At 39.2% G+C, this 15,639-nt stretch overlaps 1 protein-coding gene across 10 annotated transcripts in view; it reads right to left on the bottom strand.

Annotated features, from left to right (window-relative positions):
* Positions 1–15,639, bottom strand: part of TENM2 (teneurin transmembrane protein 2) — a 1,297,938-nt gene that overhangs the window by 980,916 nt on the left and 301,383 nt on the right. For all 10 annotated transcript variants that reach the window (XM_051844423.3, XM_051844432.3, XM_051844433.3 and 7 more), the window contains one exon: positions 3,663–3,962. In XM_051844423.3, the coding sequence (XP_051700383.1) occupies positions 3,663–3,888 (226 nt within the window). In that variant the 5' untranslated portion in view covers positions 3,889–3,962. The remainder of the gene's footprint in view (positions 1–3,662; positions 3,963–15,639) is intronic.

Below are 15,639 nucleotides of genomic sequence, written 5' to 3'. Positions count from 1 at the left end.
GCTTAGACCGGCACCTCAAAGTTCAATAAATGTTTGTCATTATTCTATTGTTACTATTGTTGTTTTAATGCTTGAAAATAATGTACTGATTTTAGTAGAGCACAGAATGCAGACTGGGGTTACAGGCACATAAGCATGGAAAAGCAGAACTCCAGTCTATCCTCAGGCTTGTGAGCCACAGGAGGACGTCTTGTATATCATGCTGATCGACGCCCTACTTTCAGGGTCCCAAAGAACAAGCTTGTACAACCTGCCTGGGAACTTAGCCGACCTCCGTTATTTAATGTGCCATCTATTTCACAGGTTGGAATGGGGCTGGGTCGGACCAGGTATCAGATTTCTGCTTAGTTTTGGCAGATGCGTTAACTCTCGGACCACTAGGATGTGATTTAGTGCAGGATTAGTCACCTACTAATTACTAATTACTCCAGTGGCCACAGACCTAAGGTCAGCAGTTTTCTCCCTTCACATCAAAAGGACCCAGCATAACAGAGGCCAGACAGGTAATTTGCATGGTCTCCACTAAGGAGGAGAGGCCACGAGAGAAGGTGGCACAGGAAGACTCTGTTGAAAGCAAGCAAGGACTGTGTGATTTAACTGCAGCAGCCCGAAGATTCTCATGGGAACACCTGGCCCATTTTTCCTGCTGGGATATGGCAGGTTCTCACATTTGATACTTGAGCAGACCAGCTGGTAGAACCGGACAAGGTCTGACTCTAGGCCCCACGTCACTTTCACTGGCTGGCAATGCTTTTCCACTCTGAGCATCTGGAGAGTCATCCAACTGTGTTTGCCAAACTTGCTTGTATGTGAGAAGCGTGTTTGTTTTATGATCAGTGTCTTGGGTTTTAAATAAGAATACAGCAGGAGATGATCTCACTATGATCCTTGCTAATGTACCTCTAGGCTAATAAGTACCGAGATGATCCTGCTCTTTGATTTCATGAATAAGAAAATAAAATGGGAAATGCATGACATTTAAAAAAATTATTGTTATTACTGAGTATAAGATTTATTTTAACCCTCTCTGTAGTGGCTAAGTTTCAAGCCGAATGTGCTGCTTGCCAGATTGTATCTCCTGTTCCTCCCCTCCTTAAATATGTGCTTATTTACTTCCTGCAGAGTTCAATTTTAGAACCCATCAAAGTAGATCCACTCAGACTCCGACTACATTTTCATGCATAAATTCATAGATGTCTTCAGAAAGAATTGCACTTGCATATGCAAATACTTTCCAATGCCTTTTCATTTCTACTTTTGGCCTGTGCAGTTTTTAATTCATGCAAACACATTACACAAACAAATATGGGCTCAATAACAACATGCAGCATGTGTGAATTGTTAATTGCAAAGCTATGAGTTCGATATGGCCAAGCAACTTCCATTATTATCAATGAAGGAGAACAAAATTAAGCAGGAAGAATAAAGGAATATATGAAAATAAACCCCAGCATTTAGTTTTGTTTTATGTAAATATTAATGAGGGAAAAGGTGACAGGCCAATCCACAATTCAACAATAATCCGGAATCTGCAGTTCAGTACAAAATGATCCAGAAGCCAGGACGCACCTTTAATGAGACTTGGGAATAAGAAGCTGTATTTCAGCAGAGAATCACAAGAAACAAAAATGTATGCAGCCACATTGTAAATGAAACACAAACTCTAGTAGAAAATGGAAGGTTTTCAACCACACCAGACACACATCCCCTTTAAAAACATTTGAGTTGTGTTAGTGAAGCCCTTAGAAAGAGCAGACAGGCTTCCTAATATTTTCTTGCAAATTTAAGAACTCAGCTAATGAAGCCATGACTTCTCATATTTTTTTTTTATAATTCTCACTAATTGAAATTTGGGGTCCTGTGAAAAGTTAACAAATTAAAACACTTGTTGATATTAAAACACAGAAAATGCTTTTGGTCCAGAGCAATTTTAAGGTAGCTGCTGCCCCAGCTTTCTCATGGAAGAGTATCAGCATTTGTTTCATTTCCATGAAGATAACTCAGAAAACAGGCAATGAAAATGGTATTCTGTACAGGACCATAATGCCAATGAATGCATAATTTTAATTATCTCTCCGTTGAGTTTGTTTTTTAATATTCTGTTAAATATAAAAGTTGGAGCTAGGCAAAACTAGGAGTACAAGTTGCCATATTTTTAAAAACATCCTCTGGAAAATAGATGTATAAATCTTGGACATGACACTAACTACTATTAAGGATAATATCGTGTGCATGTTTTTTTTCTTACAAAATAAAAAAAAAAAGCAAAAGTAATTTCAGGAAGCTGAGGAAACAGGAATGGAATTCCAAGCTAATGTATATCATAAAGAATTAAACACACTGCAACATTTACTGCCAAGGACACAGAACACGAAGGGGAAAAAAAGAATCAATGTTAGAAAATAAATGATGCAATAACCTAGCAGAACAGGGTCTAGACCTTTGGTGCTGGCAGAACGACCCTGCTCTGTGCACTCACCACAGTCTGAACGTTCACTTGTAATTTTGCTGAGTCATTATATTGAATACACAAGGCAAAGTTGATACTCAAATTGCAAGACAGGTAGCTGGTGAGTGAACTTGGCCACACTGCCTCTCAGCACTACTCTGCTTCAGGCTACACGTTGAAGCATTTATGGCAACACTGGACTAGTGACTGAATTCTTTGTGGTTACTGAATATAAAGACAATGCCAACAGAAAATATTCCCTCCATAAAAGGAATCAAAACACCCTAAGAAAATAAAAGTGAAAGCAGAAGGGAAGATTCTACCAACGGAATTAGATGGTAACATACAGGTGCCAACAAATGGTATAAAACACAAAAAGGAAAAATCTCTAACTCATACACATTTTGGCAGAGGAAGAAACTACGTTTTATTATGCATGGGAGCTTCAAATATCTCCCAAGCAATATACACCATTTGTTCAAAGAGAATTTTGCTGAAAAGCTCAGTGTGTAGAGCAGTAGAAATTTAAGTCTTGAAAACTTGTGAGTGGGCCTCAAGAGAAGAGTTTAAAAACCTCAAATAATCTCTGGCTCCTCAGGACTGAGATGCACTTCAGTCTCTGGACTGCCTTTCATGGAGCCAACAGCTGGCTATATGTCACTTCTGCCAAAACCCACCACAGCAGGTATTCAAAATCAACCATCAAGTTGTCGAAGAATTTAGTGTCTAGGAGAAAAGATACAGCCTAAGCTTCTACCTGTGATGCCAGCATCCCATATTAATGTGCTGGTTCGGCTCCACTCTACTCTGCTTCCAAAAGCAGTGAAAGACGGCCCAAGTGCTTGAGACCTTGCTACCCACATGGAAGACCAGGGTGGAGCTCCTGGCTCCTGGTTTCAGCCCGGCCTAGCCCTAGCCATTGCCATCATTTGAGGAATGAACCAGTGGATGAAGATCTTTTTGCCACTTTCTCCCTCTTTCCCTATTGCTCTTTTCAAATAAATAAATAAATAAACAAACAAATCCTTTAAAAATGCACTGCTGTATTACCCAAGGAGTATGAGAAGACAAAAGGAATGGTTCTTTTAAACTAAACTCTACAGCACTGCTTGGTACCCAGGTTCCAGCAGCATCAGTCATTGACATGCAACAATGGAAGTCAAGAATGTGAGACAGCTCAGAGCAAATCAGTGGTGGGAACAATTCTACATACCTTGTCTAGGAAACTCATCTGACTCCCGGTGAACGAGGTCTGTGACTCGGTTTCCATAGTGCATCCTGCTGTCATGGTCATAGGCCTTCAGAGTCTCACTGGAACTGTAGGACTTCTGCGTGGGCACGCGGCAGTCCTCGCTGTCCAGGGAGGAACTTGTGTAGCGACACTCTTTGCCACACCGGCCCCTGGTCAAAGAGCGATGTCGCCGGTCCTTGACATCCATTATTCTAGATTGGGCAGAATGCCGATGTTTTCAGAAAAGTCAGGCTTGAGTTCTGGCACTTGTCACTTCACCACCTAATAACATCAAAGGAAAAGACCAAAACTGTGATTGCAAGAAATGTTGCCTTCAGCTCTGACTCATGCTCTGACTCAGATGAAAACATGGTAAGGCAAAGTTGGTCAGCCCTGCACAGTCTCTATCACAAAAGATTAATGGATACTTAAATTATCAGCCTAAAGAAAAGAATTCAATACAGTAAATTAATTTTATTCCTACTTAAGAAATTTTGGGGGAAACTGAGCAAAAAACCCTCATCTTTTGATTTTCTATATATTCACAGATGCCTGGATAAGTCCATCTCTTTAAGATCTTGTTGTGAATCAGTTTAAAGCTAAACTGGTTTCACCCTTCCTTAATTATATTCCATCTTTGCTACAGAAGAAGAGTTGGAGACAAAACAAAAATACCAAAAATGAGAAAAAGAAGCAGAAAAAGAATGAAAAATATAGCAGATTTCAGCATGGAGCCTAAATATGGGCTATTAATACTTTGCTATGGTAGCAAGTCACAATGAAATATAATTGCATAAACAGGTCTAAAGAATAATAAAGTAAGTCATTTTGACATGCAAACAACCTTCCTCCAATTTCTTTAATGAGCCTATAGCCAATTCCCAGTCAGTTTTCTCTCTCTTGCAAACCTCTGTCTTGGAAATACCTGGTTATTTCTTCCCAATTGTTCGCAAACAAGAGATCTTGTTGACAATAGGTTTAACTGGCACAAGTACCTAAATCACCCACCTAGGTCCATCCTGTTCCCTTCACTGCTAGGACACCCACTACAGTAAAAGAAAAATAGGAAAGAGCATTGAATACCACAGCTAAGCAGCTGGGAAGGAACCTCTCGGGAAGTGAGCCGGCAGCCAGGGAGCCTACAGCCTGTCTTCTGACACCCTCGACCTGGAAATTTCTGCCAGACTTCACTCAGAAAACACTAGCCTTCTGCCTTGCAAATGCAACAAAAATGCTTAGGCTTTTCCACGTTCCAAATGATAGCTCTTATTGATTTCATTTGCCATGCAAAATAGCACAAACCACAGGGCCAGGGCCTGAACAGAATGGACAAATACAAATTTTAATTAAAACAGAAAACACAACCCAGAGCCAGGGTAATGACTTCTCTCCAGGCTACTGTTGCTCATTGCCACCTCAATACGTCAGGACATTCTTGGGGAGCAGATCTGAACTTCGGAACGCCTCTGCTGGTCCTTGGAGATATCACACTGTAATGTCATGTCTACATTCCCTGAAGGGTAGCCTGTCTTCACAACAGTGTGGATGGCATCTACCCAAGGTACCAGAAGCCAAGTCATCCTACCTTTCCTGTCTACCAATGAGTCTTCCGGACTCATGGACCCTCCTAATCTTATATTAAGATCTGTGTGCTTTATCAGATATTTCCTGTAATTGTGCATGATTTTATTGACAACTAGCAATGAAAGAGGGTACTACTGTTAGGCATTAAAAGCACAGTTGTGTTGCTGCCACAGTTGATTAAAAAAAAAAAAAAAAAAAAAGACTTGGTTTCTTGGCTTCTATAGTTCCTGACTCAGAAAGTTGAAAAGTGCCTTTGAGAGTCATCAGTCAGGACCCGAGAACTTCATTGGTGGACACAAATAGTGTTGGCATGGAAGTTTTTGCTGCTGCATAGACAATTCCAGTGTTTGCACATTAATGCAATTTCTAGATGACAAAATCCCCCTTCCTTAACTTCCAATGTGTGGTCTCAACACTTTGGAATCTATACTATAGGCTATTCAAGAGCATCATCAGTGAGGTCTGCACTGGAAGACAATCCTACAATGACCTCAGACTAACCAAAGTGTCAGAATCACTGCTGGGGGCTGGTGCTGGGTATAGAGGGTTAAGCCTCTGCCTGCGATGCCGACATCCCATACGGTGCTGGTTGGAGTTCCAGTCATACCACTTCGGATAAAGCTCCCTGCTAAAGCACCTGGGGAAGCAGCAGAAGATGACCCAAATACTTGGGCCCTTGAACCCATGTGGGAGATTGGGGTAAAGCGGAGGCTCTTGGCTTCAGCCTGGCGCAGCCCTGGTCATTGTGGTCACTTTAGGAGTAAATCAGTGGATGGAAGACATTTTTCTTTATCTCTCTCTCTCCCTCTCCTTCTCTCTTTGTCTTTCCCTCTCTGTAACTCTGCCTTTCAAGTAAATAAATAAAACTTAAAAAAAATAAAGCTACCATTGGCCTTTCAAATAGTTCCTTAATTCACATTAAAGAAATAGCATACTTCACAGGATTTTTGTAGAAGTAAAACAGAATTTGTAGGAAAGCTCCTAATATACTGTCTAGAACACCATATGGACTCAACAATTTAAACAAATGTTTTCTCTTGGGTAATAAAGACTTGCATGAAACTCTTACCAGAATCTACTTTTCTTTTAAATATATTTTTCCACGAACTTTTTGAAATTGCCTGTATGAGACTGTGTGCACCAATATTGAAAAACCACAGGGAGTTACTTTGAAGGCTTGAGTGTTTTGAGTCCACTGTAGAATTTTATTCTCCCCTGCTTGTTAGTTTTCACTTTTTAATGTTTTCAGTCTTTCTGACTGATGAAATCCAGTCTCCTCTATTTTGCCTTGTACTTGAGAAAGTAGACTGACTTTCCCTAAGTGCATATATGTACATATACTTTTATTTTTTTTAAATTATGCTCAGAGTAGAAGCTTAAAGGCTTATTGCCTATTAATAAAGTCCAAGAACTTCAGTGTATGGATATTTTAACATCTAATTTGGTTGCTGAGCAAACTTCTCCTGATAAATTCTTCTTTCTTGCCTCTGCCCTTGATATTTTAGTTTTTCAGGAAGGTCACCTCTATATTAGTGATGGAAATTTGCATCTAATGAGGTAAAAATGGACAAATTTTAATCAGGGGAACTTAAAACTTAATTTCCTACAAATATAAGAGAATTCAAACTTGTTTGCAAACAGACATTTTGCACTTTGCCTGCTTGTTATTTAAAACATTAACTATGGGGCCAGTGCTGTGGCATAGTGGGTTAAAGCCAGGCTCGCAGCACCAGCATCCCATGTGGCCACTGGTTTGAGTTCTGGCTGCTCCTCTTCAGATTCAGCTCTCTGCTATGGCTTAGGAAAGCAGCAGAAGAGGGCATAATTGCTTGGGCCCCTGCACCCACGTGGGAGACCTAGGAGAAGTTCCCGGCTATTGGCTTTAGATGGGCTCAGCTTCATCTGTCGCGGCCATTTGGGGAGTGAACCAGTGAATCAAAGACCTCTCTCTCTCTGTCTCTATCTTTCTCTGTAACTTTGTGTCTCAAATAAATAAAATAAAGCTTTTAAAAAAACATTATCGGTTAGATTAAAAATACACAGAGAAAAATGTATATTAAATTCTAGATGTTGGAGAATTTCTCACAATAACTTAAGTCTTGGCTTGGGACATTTGCATCCATATTGAGGTTCCCTTTTCTATTCTTAACTACTTTGCTTCCAATCCAACTTCTTACTAATGTGCAACTTAGGAAGCAGCTGATGATGGCTCAAGTACTTGGGTCACTATCACCTATATAATAGACCAAGATAAAGGTCCAGGCTCTTGGCCTCAGCCGGGCCCATCCTTTGCTGTTGCAGACTTCTGGAGAGTGAACCAGCAGACTGAATGCGTGTGTGTGTGTGTGTGCATGCCCACACACTTTCAAATGCAATGAAAAGAATTTTTAAAAAGTTTTAACAATCTAGATTGCTAAGTTGTCTTTAAGAATCATGCAGTCTGGCCGGCGCCACGGCTCACTAGGCTAATCCTCTGCCTTGCGGCACCGGCGCACTGGGTTCTAGTCCCGGTCGGGGCACCGGATTCTGTCCCGGTTGCCCCTCTTCCAGGCCAGCTCTCTGCTGTGGCCAGGGAGTACAGTGGAGGATGGCCCAAGTGCTTGGGCCCTGTACCCCATGGGAGACCAGGATAAGTACCTGGCTCCTGCTTTTGGATCAGCGCGGTGCGCCGGCCACAGCGCACCAGCCGCAGCAGCCACTGGAGGGTGAACCAACGGCAAAGGAAGACCTTTCTCTCTCTCTCTCTCTCTCTCTGTCCACTCTGCCTGTCAAAAAAAAAAAAAAAAAAAAGAAGAATCATGCAGTCAAGAAGCAGGTGGTTGGCACTGTGGATAAGTTGCCCTTTGGAACAACTACATCCCATATGAAAGTGTTTGGTTAAAGTCCCAGCTCAACTTCAGCCTGCTTGTTAATGCACACCCTGGGAGGAAGCAAATCAATGCTCAAGTACTTGATGTGGGAGAGCCAGAGTTCCAGACCCCCAGCTTCACCTTGAGCAAGCATTAGTTTTGCAGGCATTTGGGTAATAAACCTGTGGATGGAAGATCTCTTCCTATCTGTCCCTCTGCCTTTTATATACTATGAAAATAAGTGATTTAAAAAAAAGTCAGGTAGTCTAGAATTTTCGGCTTCCAAAAAAGATGGAATAGACATACTTTTTCCTTTTTCTTCCCACAAGGGAATGCTAAAAATCCTGGAAATTATATGTAAAACAAACAGATGAGCATGAGGGGTGGGAAGAAGAGTCAAGCAACTAGAGACCTAAAGATTCAAGGGAGCAACATAGTGGTGGATTCCCTGAGGGTTCCCTGTTTATCCCCACCTTGGAGCTAAAGAAGCAATCAACCCAGAAACATTAAACACCAATGGGCACAGACAACAAAAGCAAGCCACCTCTAGGTAAGAAACTATGAAAACGGGCATTCAAATAAGTGAGAAAATGTTATACAACAGCTACCCTACTCTAGATGAAAGGAGTAGGGGAAACAATTATGGCCTCACGTCCAACTTTATCACAAATGCCAAAAGGGAAGACTGTACTTCCACACTAATGAATTTGTAGTAAGACACCCTAAACCCAACCAGAGTGGTTTCAGAGATAAGGGATCTATAATTTCTTCCTTTCCAGAAAATAATGAAGTTCCCATTCTCAGAGGAGCTCTAGTCATTTACTCCCATAGGTCATTAGTAAAGTTCTCTACTGGGGTGGTTTAGAATGAGGTCCAGTAAAGATTCAAGACTTTCCTTCTATTCTAGTGTTTCCATACCCTTGTGTCATTAAATACCATCTGGGGAGAAGTACCCAAGTGCTCCTGCTCCTACCTCCCCTGCATGGAGGTGTCATTGCAGGATTACTGGGGAACAAGAATATCTACTTCCATACTCCTGGCTCCTATATGCAGCACCCAACAAGGAGACCCTTTTGGGTATTGACAAAGGCTGAGTGTAGAAATTGGCAGTAATGGGGCCAGCGCTGTGGCACAGCAGGTTAAAGCCCTGGCCTGAAACGCCAGCATCCCATATGGGTGCCGGTTCTAGACCAGGCTGCTCCACTTCTGATCCAGCTCTCTGCTTTGGCCTGGGATAGCAGTAGAAGATGGCCCAAGTCCTTGGGCACCTGCACCCATGTGGGAGACCCGGAAGAAGCACCTGGCTCCTGGCTTCAAATCAGCGCAGCTCTGGCCGTTGAGGCCATCCAGGGAGTGAACCAGCTGATGGAAGAACTCTCTGTCTGTCTCTACCTCTCTCTGTAACTCTTTCATACAAATTAAATAAATTACATATAGCCACTTCCCCTCCCAGAGCATTAGCAGAAAAAAAACAAACAAAATTTAAAAAGTTTAAATAAAATCCAGAGTCACACAACACTATAGCCCAAATGACAATGTTTCAAGTGAAAAATCACTTGTCATACCAAGACTTGGGAATATCTTAAGCTGAATGAAGGAAAGCCATCAATGGATGTCAACAATGAGATTACAAAGATGTCAACTTCATCTGTTATAAAACAGTCATCATGAAATCGCTTTGATAACCAATTAAGAAAGCACTTGAAGTAAATGAAAAAGTAGTTCTCATCAAAGAAATAGAAATTCTCAGAAAACAAGTGGAAATTTTATAGTCTAAAAGTATAATAACAAAAATAAAATATTAAATAGATTGTCTCAACAGAACAATGGAGAAACAGAGGAAAAAATAAAGTAACTGCACAATGGGTCAGTAGAAGTTAATCAACATGCACAGCAGCAGGGGTGAAAAAAAGAATTTTGGGAATTTACAGGATGAAGATAACAAAATACCTAGTGTTCATGATATCGAAGTTTCAGGACAAAAGAGAAGAAAAGACTGAAAAAGTGCTTAAACAGCAATTGAATACATTCAAATTTGCCAAACATTCAAATTTGTAAAAGTGTAAGTCAAATTGCCAATACATTCAAATTTGTAAAAGTGTAAGTCAAATGGCTGAGTGAATCCCAAATAAGGTAAACCCAAATGTATCCATATGAAAACATATCACAGTCCAGCTTCTAAAAACTAAAGAGAAAGAAGAAAATCGTGAAAGCAGTAATTAAAAAAAAGACACCTTACCTATGGAGGAAAGCAAATGAAATTAAAATAGATTTCTCATCTGAAAGCCATGAAGGTCAAAGAGAGAAGCACATTTTCAAAGTGCTGAAAGAAAACAACCTTCAAACCAGCAACCAGTGAAGATATCATTTTGAAATGAAGGAGAAATCATTAAATTCTCTGATGAAGGAAAACTAGAGAATTTGGTACCAGTATTTTAAAAGAATTGCTAAACAGTTTTCTAAACAGCAAACAATAAACAGAAATGATCTTAGAACATCAGTAAGGAAGAAAGTATGGTAAGTAAAAATTTAAACAGTCACATAGACTGTCTTTTAATTTTTGAGTTTCAAAATTATTTTTGTTGGTTGAAGGAAAAATTATACTTTCTCTGATGTGATTCCAAATATATGTAGGAGACATATTTTAAAAATTATATTATAAAAGCATGATAATTAAGATTCTAAAGAGAGGAAAGATTTCCTTATTTTACTCACATTGGTGAAATGATTAAAGCAGTAGACTATGATAAGATATGGAAGTTCATAGCAATGACGATAAAAGCTACGAGATATACTCCGAATTACTACAGATAAATTATTTTCTAAAAAATTATTTTCTAAAAAAATTTTCAGTAGCCCACAAGAAAGTAGACAGAAAAAAACCACAAAAATGACTAAGAAAACAAAATGGCAGACTTAAGCTTTAAAATAATTATATTAAACATAAATAGCTTTAATACATAAAGAGATTAGCACAGTGAGTTAAATACATGGTCCAACTATATGCAGTAATTAAATCTGTTAAGTGTAAAAATCTAGTCATGTTAAAAATAAAAATAAAACACATATCATGCAAATATTAATCAAATGAAAGCAGGAATAACTAAAGTACAGATTTAGTGGGCTTCTTATGCAAAGAAAAATATCAGGGTTAAGGAAGGGTATTATATAATCATAAAAATGTTAATACTCTAAGTACATAGAGAAATTCTGATTATGTATATACATCCATAAAAGTTCTGCAAAATTTGCGAAGCAAAAAAGTTACAATAGGACCATGGAGGGGAGAACAAATTTACTATTATAGTTAGAGGTTTCAACACGTTAGTGTCAAAAGTTGATAAACTATATAGGCGAAAAATCAGCAAGGATAGATTAAAATCTGACCATATCATCATTCAACATGGTCTAATCAATGTTGATAAAACTCTCTTCCCAATGACAAGAGGTTTATATCCTTCTCAATGGCCCATTGACATAGGAAGATATATCAAACAGTCTGTGTAAAATACATATTATCTTTTAATTTGATTTTTCATAATCCTTTTTAAGCATCTTTGTGATGCAAGATGTTTCCTATTATGGGCCATAAATAAATCTCAAATTTTTTCAAATAGTTGAAATCATATAAAGCATTCCTCTGGAATAAAATTGAAATCACCAACAGAAAGGTAAGAAGAAAACCACTGAATTCTTAAAAATTTAACAACACTCACCAAAATAATTCACTAAAGAAATCAGAAACTTAAAAAAACCCATTTAAGTGAATTAAAATGGAAATACAACAAATCAAAATTTGTGGGAGTGGTAAATGAGAGGAAAATTAATAGAACCAAACAGATGTATTGATGTATTGTAAAATAAGAAAATTCTAAGATTAAAAATCAAAGCTCCTACTTCAAGAACAAAGAGAAAAATTTAAAAAGATATACTGAAAACAAGTAGGAAAAAAATGATAAAGATAACCGTGCAAATCAGTGAAACTGAAAACAGAGAAACAATAGAGGAGTGCCACAAAACAGACTTCTTTCTTTCAAAATATCAACACAAGTGACAAACCTCTAGCAGGACTGACAAGGAAAAAATAGGAGACACAAATGACCAACATCAGGCATGCAACAAGGGGTATCACCACAGGCTCAGCTCACAAACACAAGATAATTAACAGATACTATGGACAAATCTGCTAGGCATCTTTGACAACTAAGATAAAATGGACTAAATCCTGAAGAAAATTCGAAGTATAACAACTCACCCAGTATGGTATTGATCATTAGAACAGCTTTATAGCTATGAATGAAATTTAATCTATAACTGACATATACATACACAAAACAGACCTATACCATTCCACTGGAGAATTTCACCAAATACTTAAAGAATTAACAACAACTGTGTTATCTCTTTGAGAAAACTGAAGTGGACAGAGCATTTTCCAACTTATTATATGAAATGGGGTAGTCACTCTACATTACTCTGAGGCCAAACTAGACAAAGACAGTATAAAAAGAGAAAAACAAAAAACTACAGACTAACATCTCTTATGTTTGTTGACATAAAAATCCTTATTTAGCAAACATAATTCAATAACATATTTTAAAAAATGTAAACCATGACCAAATAGTTATATTCTGAGAATTCAATATATTCTTGAATTCAAAATTCCACGAAATTCTGGTTTGATACTTAAAGCTAATGAATACATTCCATTTATTAACAGGCTAAAGGATTTTAATCATAGAATAACAATAATTACTACACAAAAGACATGTAGCAAAAATCCACAGACATCCATGGTAAAAACTCCCAGAAAAACAGAAATAGAGGGAATTTCTTCAAGTCGATAAAGCCATCATCAACAACACCAAAAACCTCTATAACATTATACTTAATCATGAAGGAATGCTCCTCCTCCAAGAATATCTGCTCTCACTAATCCTATTCAACATGTTCGTGAACTTGTAGACAGTAAAATAATACAAGAACTGCATATTCTATTTGAAAGAGTGACCGAGATAGATGGAGAGGCAGAGACAGAAAGAGAGAGAAAGAGATCTTCCATCCATTGATTCACTCCTCAAATGACCCCAAGGGGCACGGCTGGGCCAGGCTGAAACCCAGAGTCGGGAACTCCAACCTGCTTTCCCAAATGGGTGGCATGGGCCCAAGTACTTGGGTCATTTTCTGCTGCTTTACTGTTGATCCAAAATGAGATACTAGTGTTGTAAAACATTTAAACATTTTAGAAAACAATGTAAAACTTTTAAAGAAGGAAAAATATCTAGACAACATCAAACACAGAAAACATAAAAGAAAAAATTAAGAAGCTGAACTTTGAGTTAAAAAATCTTGTCTGCAAAAGCTCCTGTTAAGAAAATGAGAAAGCAGGGCTGATGTTTGGCACAGGGGGTTATGTTGCCATGGAATGCCTGTTTGAGCCCCAGGTGCTCTGCTTCTGATCCAGCTCCTGCTAATGCACATGAGAAAGCAGCAGATGATGACCAAGTGCTCAGGCTCCTGCCAGCCATGTGGGAGACCCTAATGGAATTCCCAGCTCCTGGCTTCGACCTGGATCAGCCCCAGTCCTTGCAGACATTTAGGGGAGTGAACAAGGAGATGGAAGATCTCTGCCCTTCAAATAAATCTTTAAATAAATAAAGAGGATGAAAAGACAATCTACAAACTGAGAATGTACATGCACATCAGACACCTGATAAAGGACAAACATGGAGAATGTATGTCTCAAAACTCAACTGCGATATAAACAATCCAATTAGTAACAAGTGGAAAAAGACACAAAGTGACATTTCATGGAATAGGGCACATAAATACAAACAAGAACATGAAGACAAGGCACCAAAAGCCATGAGAGATGTGCAAACTTATACCAGAAGAATATAGTATTAAAATCTAAATAACTAAAAATTTAAACACGTCAACACTAAGTGCTGCAAGGAAGTGGAAAAACTGGATCACTCAAATATAAGATGGTACTTGGTGCTGCTCTCTGAAACAGGGTAGCAGAGTGTTTCAACAAAAATAATTCCTAGGTGAAGCTGTAATCCCAAAAGTAAACTCCTGGGCATTTGTTTAAGAGAAATGAAAACTTATGACCACACAAAAACCTACACAGAAACATAGACAGCAAAATGCTTATTCATAGGAGATCTATGGAAGAGTGAACCGACCCACATGTTCATCCACGGGAACATGGTCAAACGTAACCCCCTGTGCCACAACCTCAGCCCTGTCTTCAGCCCAAGCCATGAAACACTGCTCATAAAGGAAGTCACGACTTTCACACTCAAGGACGAACCTCCAGAGAATAATGCTAAGTAAAGAGTGCCAGTCATAAAGGTTATGCACTGACTGAATGGTTCCATTTATACAATGCTCTTGAAATGACAAAGTTATAGAAATGGAAAACAGATAAATGGCTGTCAGTGACTGCAAGTAGGCCATGTGGGAATTTCTGTGCTGGTGGAAATGTTCTAGATCATGACTGTACCAATGCCAGGATCCTTGTTGTGATACTGGTCTTGTGGTTTGCAAGATGTTATCCTTGGTGGAAACTGAATGAAGAGTACTACAGATGTCCACATGTTATTTCTTCCAACTTCATGACTTTATAGTGAAATAAAGTGAAAAGTTTATTTAAAAAAATCACAGAAGTAGCATAGCTGGGCCAAACTCCACCACGAAAGAAAATGTCTCATCAGGAAGATTACTTATAATTTTAAATGGTGTATTCATAACCTATTTTTATTTTATTTTTTACAGATTATTATTTAATTTATTTGAAAGAATTATAGAATGAGAGAAAGATTACAGAGTGACAGGGAGAGGCAAAGGGAGGAGGGGGAGGGGAGGCAGAGGAGGGAGAGACGGAGGAGGGGGAGAGAGAAGAGAGAGAGAGAGAATCTTTTATTTGCTGGTTTCCTCTCCAAATGGCTGCAAATGCTAGGGCTTTACCAGGCCAAAGCCAAGAGCCAGAAGCCTCTTCCAGGTCTCCCAGGTGTATGCTGGGGCTGAAACACTTGGCCTAACATCTGCTACTTTCCTGGGCTCATTAGTAGGGACCTGGATATTAAGTGGATCAGACAGCACACGAACTGACCCCAGGAGGGATGCTGGCATTGGAGGTGGCAACTTAAGCTGTCACACCATGACACTGGTCCCTGCTTTTATTTTTTATTTATTCCTTCATTGATTCTTCTTATTTGAAAGCCAGAGGGAAAGAGTTAGAGGCACAGAGACATTCCATCCCACTGATCACGTCCCAGATGCCTCCAGCAGCTGGGGCTGGCCCAATCCCAAGAAAGAAGCCAGGGTCAACACAGGTCTCCCACATGGATAGCAAGGAAGCAACTACTTGAGCTATCACCTCCTGCCCTCCAGCGTGTATCTCAGCCTTTGTTTAGTGGTAAAACACCACTTCAGACATCTACATCCCACACTAGAGTGCCTGGGTTTGACTCCCAGCTCTGCATGCTCCACTTTAAAAAAATGGTAATTTTACCACTTCT

The sequence above is a fragment of the Oryctolagus cuniculus genome, chromosome 6 (assembly GCF_051225735.1).
Source record: "Oryctolagus cuniculus isolate XC-2025 breed Fujian yellow rabbit chromosome 6, ASM5122573v1, whole genome shotgun sequence".
Taxonomy (NCBI): domain Eukaryota; kingdom Metazoa; phylum Chordata; class Mammalia; order Lagomorpha; family Leporidae; genus Oryctolagus; species Oryctolagus cuniculus.
Note: the sequence above shows the minus strand (reverse complement) of the source record. Positions and strands in the feature narration are given on the sequence as shown.